Below are 2,037 nucleotides of genomic sequence, written 5' to 3' on the forward strand. Positions count from 1 at the left end.
AAATACCTTGGCGTACCCCTAGACCAGGCCAGGAACAGTGGGCTATATTGGACGTCAGTTGCCACAAGCATGAAACGGAAAATAGATGCCTGGAGGGTGCGAAACCTTTCCATTTTTACTAAGGCTGCCGTGTGCAATATTTTCCTTACGTCTAAACTTATGTACGTGTTACAAGTCCTCCACTGTGCCCGCCCACGTATACAAGCGTTCCATCGACTTTTCGCGACTTTCATTTGGAGTTCCTCATGGGAACGGATGAGGCGAGACAATTTATTCCTCCCCCTTGAGTGTGGAGGGTTGGGTCTTGCCCACTTATTTGTCCGTCAACTTGTACCTAGATTATTTTTCTTTAGGAATATCAGACATCCGCTACAGGCCTCGCTAGTTCAGACGAAGCTTGCGCCGCATTTGCCCTTTTTGATAGTTTCAACGACGGATGACGTTTCGTGTGTTCTAAGAGGATTTTGGAAAGAAGTTGTAGACACGTTGCTGTTTTTAAATGTCCGGTTTTTTTTTTTTGGAATACTTGTTTAGTGTTTCTAGAAGATGTTTGTCTCAGGCCTTAGTTGAAAAGTTTTTCCCATTACCGATTTATAGATCAAGGTTTAATGACAGCCCTGGACAGGATGTTTTGAAAAGAGTTAAAAAGATGTGTGTATCGCCTACTGCAAAAACATTTTTCTTTCAATTACACACTTCCACACTTCCGGTTAAAGCGTGGCTACAGGAAAGAGGGTTTTTCGTTCCATGGTCTATTAACTGTCGATTATGCAACAAACCGGAAACCATTGAACACTGCTTCATATACTGTAATGACGCAGTATACTTTTGGGACGTTCTCCAACGAACACTGAAAAAGGATATCGACTTCACAGAACACAGTATACGATTTCTCCCCGTTGAACAACATGAAGTTGTCCCTTACGATTTATTTATGCTTCTTGGGCTGCATAGCGTGTGGAAGTGCCGGATGATCGACAGAAATGCCGAACAGCCCCGTACGACCAGATCGCTTTTCATTGAAGAGGTAGCGAAAGTGCGAAGTGTGTACGAGGCCCGCCCACCGGTGCCAGATTGGTTTAGCCTCTTTGATGCGTGCTTAAACCTACCGCACTTTAAGATTGTGTAAATATGTAAATATCGCTGTTTATGCGTTGGGTGAATCGTAAATTCTAGCCAATGTAACCTTTTACCTTGTACAGAACTACTAAAGATGTGTGTTTGTCGCCCCACTTGATTCACGTGCGCGTGTGTGAGATTCTGGTGACTGGTGGCCTGTGCCTGTGCTCCATAGGTTAGCATGTGTGGGTGGGACTCTACGTGCCACGTTGTGTGAGGTGGACTGTGACTTTTGGACCTTTTGTGTTATTTGTGTGTGTACTGTTGGACTTGGCTGGGTAGCTATTAGTAAGCTTCCATTTATTAAAAAAAAAAAAAAAAAAAAAAAAAAACTTCTGTTGTGGTCGAGAGGTTAATGCGCCGGTACTTGTCGTCGCGGCGGGAAAGTTCTGGGTTCAAATCGCGCTAGAGATTTCTTTTTTTTTTTTTTTGTATTTTTCGCGTGTCTTACTTTTTAACTGTGATCCTTTTTTGTAAATCATCCACTTGCACTACTGCGCCTTACACGCTTTTACTGTTAGTCCCACCTGTTCAATCGGAACACCGGGAAGAAGAAAAAAAAGATCAACGCAATTTAACGCGCTAATACAATCATTTCATAATGTTTATTAAAAGGAAACCAAGCTAACAGCATCAGTATGGCTTTCACACAAGCGGAGCCGAAACAAGCATCCTTCCCCCGCATTTACAATTTTATCTCTTTTCAAATATCGCTCTTGCTACGATTCCTTTCAATAACAAGAGACGCCTATTTAGGACTAATAAAAACTGCAGTTGTGACAATAAAAAATAAATAAAAAAACCAAGCAAAAAGAAAAAAAAAAAAAAAAAAAAAAACTAGCAGCTGTGGATACATTGATTGAGCGAAATCCTACAGGCAAGGCAGCAGGTCGAACGTCTGAGAAAGTAGTAAAACCG

At 41.9% G+C, this 2,037-nt stretch overlaps 1 protein-coding gene across 1 annotated transcript; it reads left to right on the forward strand.

Moving 5' to 3' along the window:
* Positions 1-636: 636 nt before the first annotated feature.
* On the forward strand, positions 637-1,129 carry LOC121833178. The gene has a single exon (XM_042286294.1). It carries the CDS (start codon positions 650-652, stop codon positions 1,127-1,129), a length of 480 nt encoding a protein of 159 aa, XP_042142228.1. The 5' UTR covers positions 637-649.
* Positions 1,130-2,037: the final 908 nt, after the last annotated feature.

This window comes from Ixodes scapularis, unplaced genomic scaffold (assembly GCF_016920785.2).
Source record: "Ixodes scapularis isolate PalLabHiFi unplaced genomic scaffold, ASM1692078v2 PGA_scaffold7__128_contigs__length_106722199, whole genome shotgun sequence".
Classification (NCBI taxonomy): Eukaryota; Metazoa; Arthropoda; class Arachnida; order Ixodida; family Ixodidae; genus Ixodes; species Ixodes scapularis.

What these genes read in the sequence shown, in the direction of transcription:
- LOC121833178 (XM_042286294.1), top strand. Translation starts at nt 650, where the DNA reads ATGTGTGTATCGCCTACTGCAAAAACATTTTTCTTTCAATTACACACT.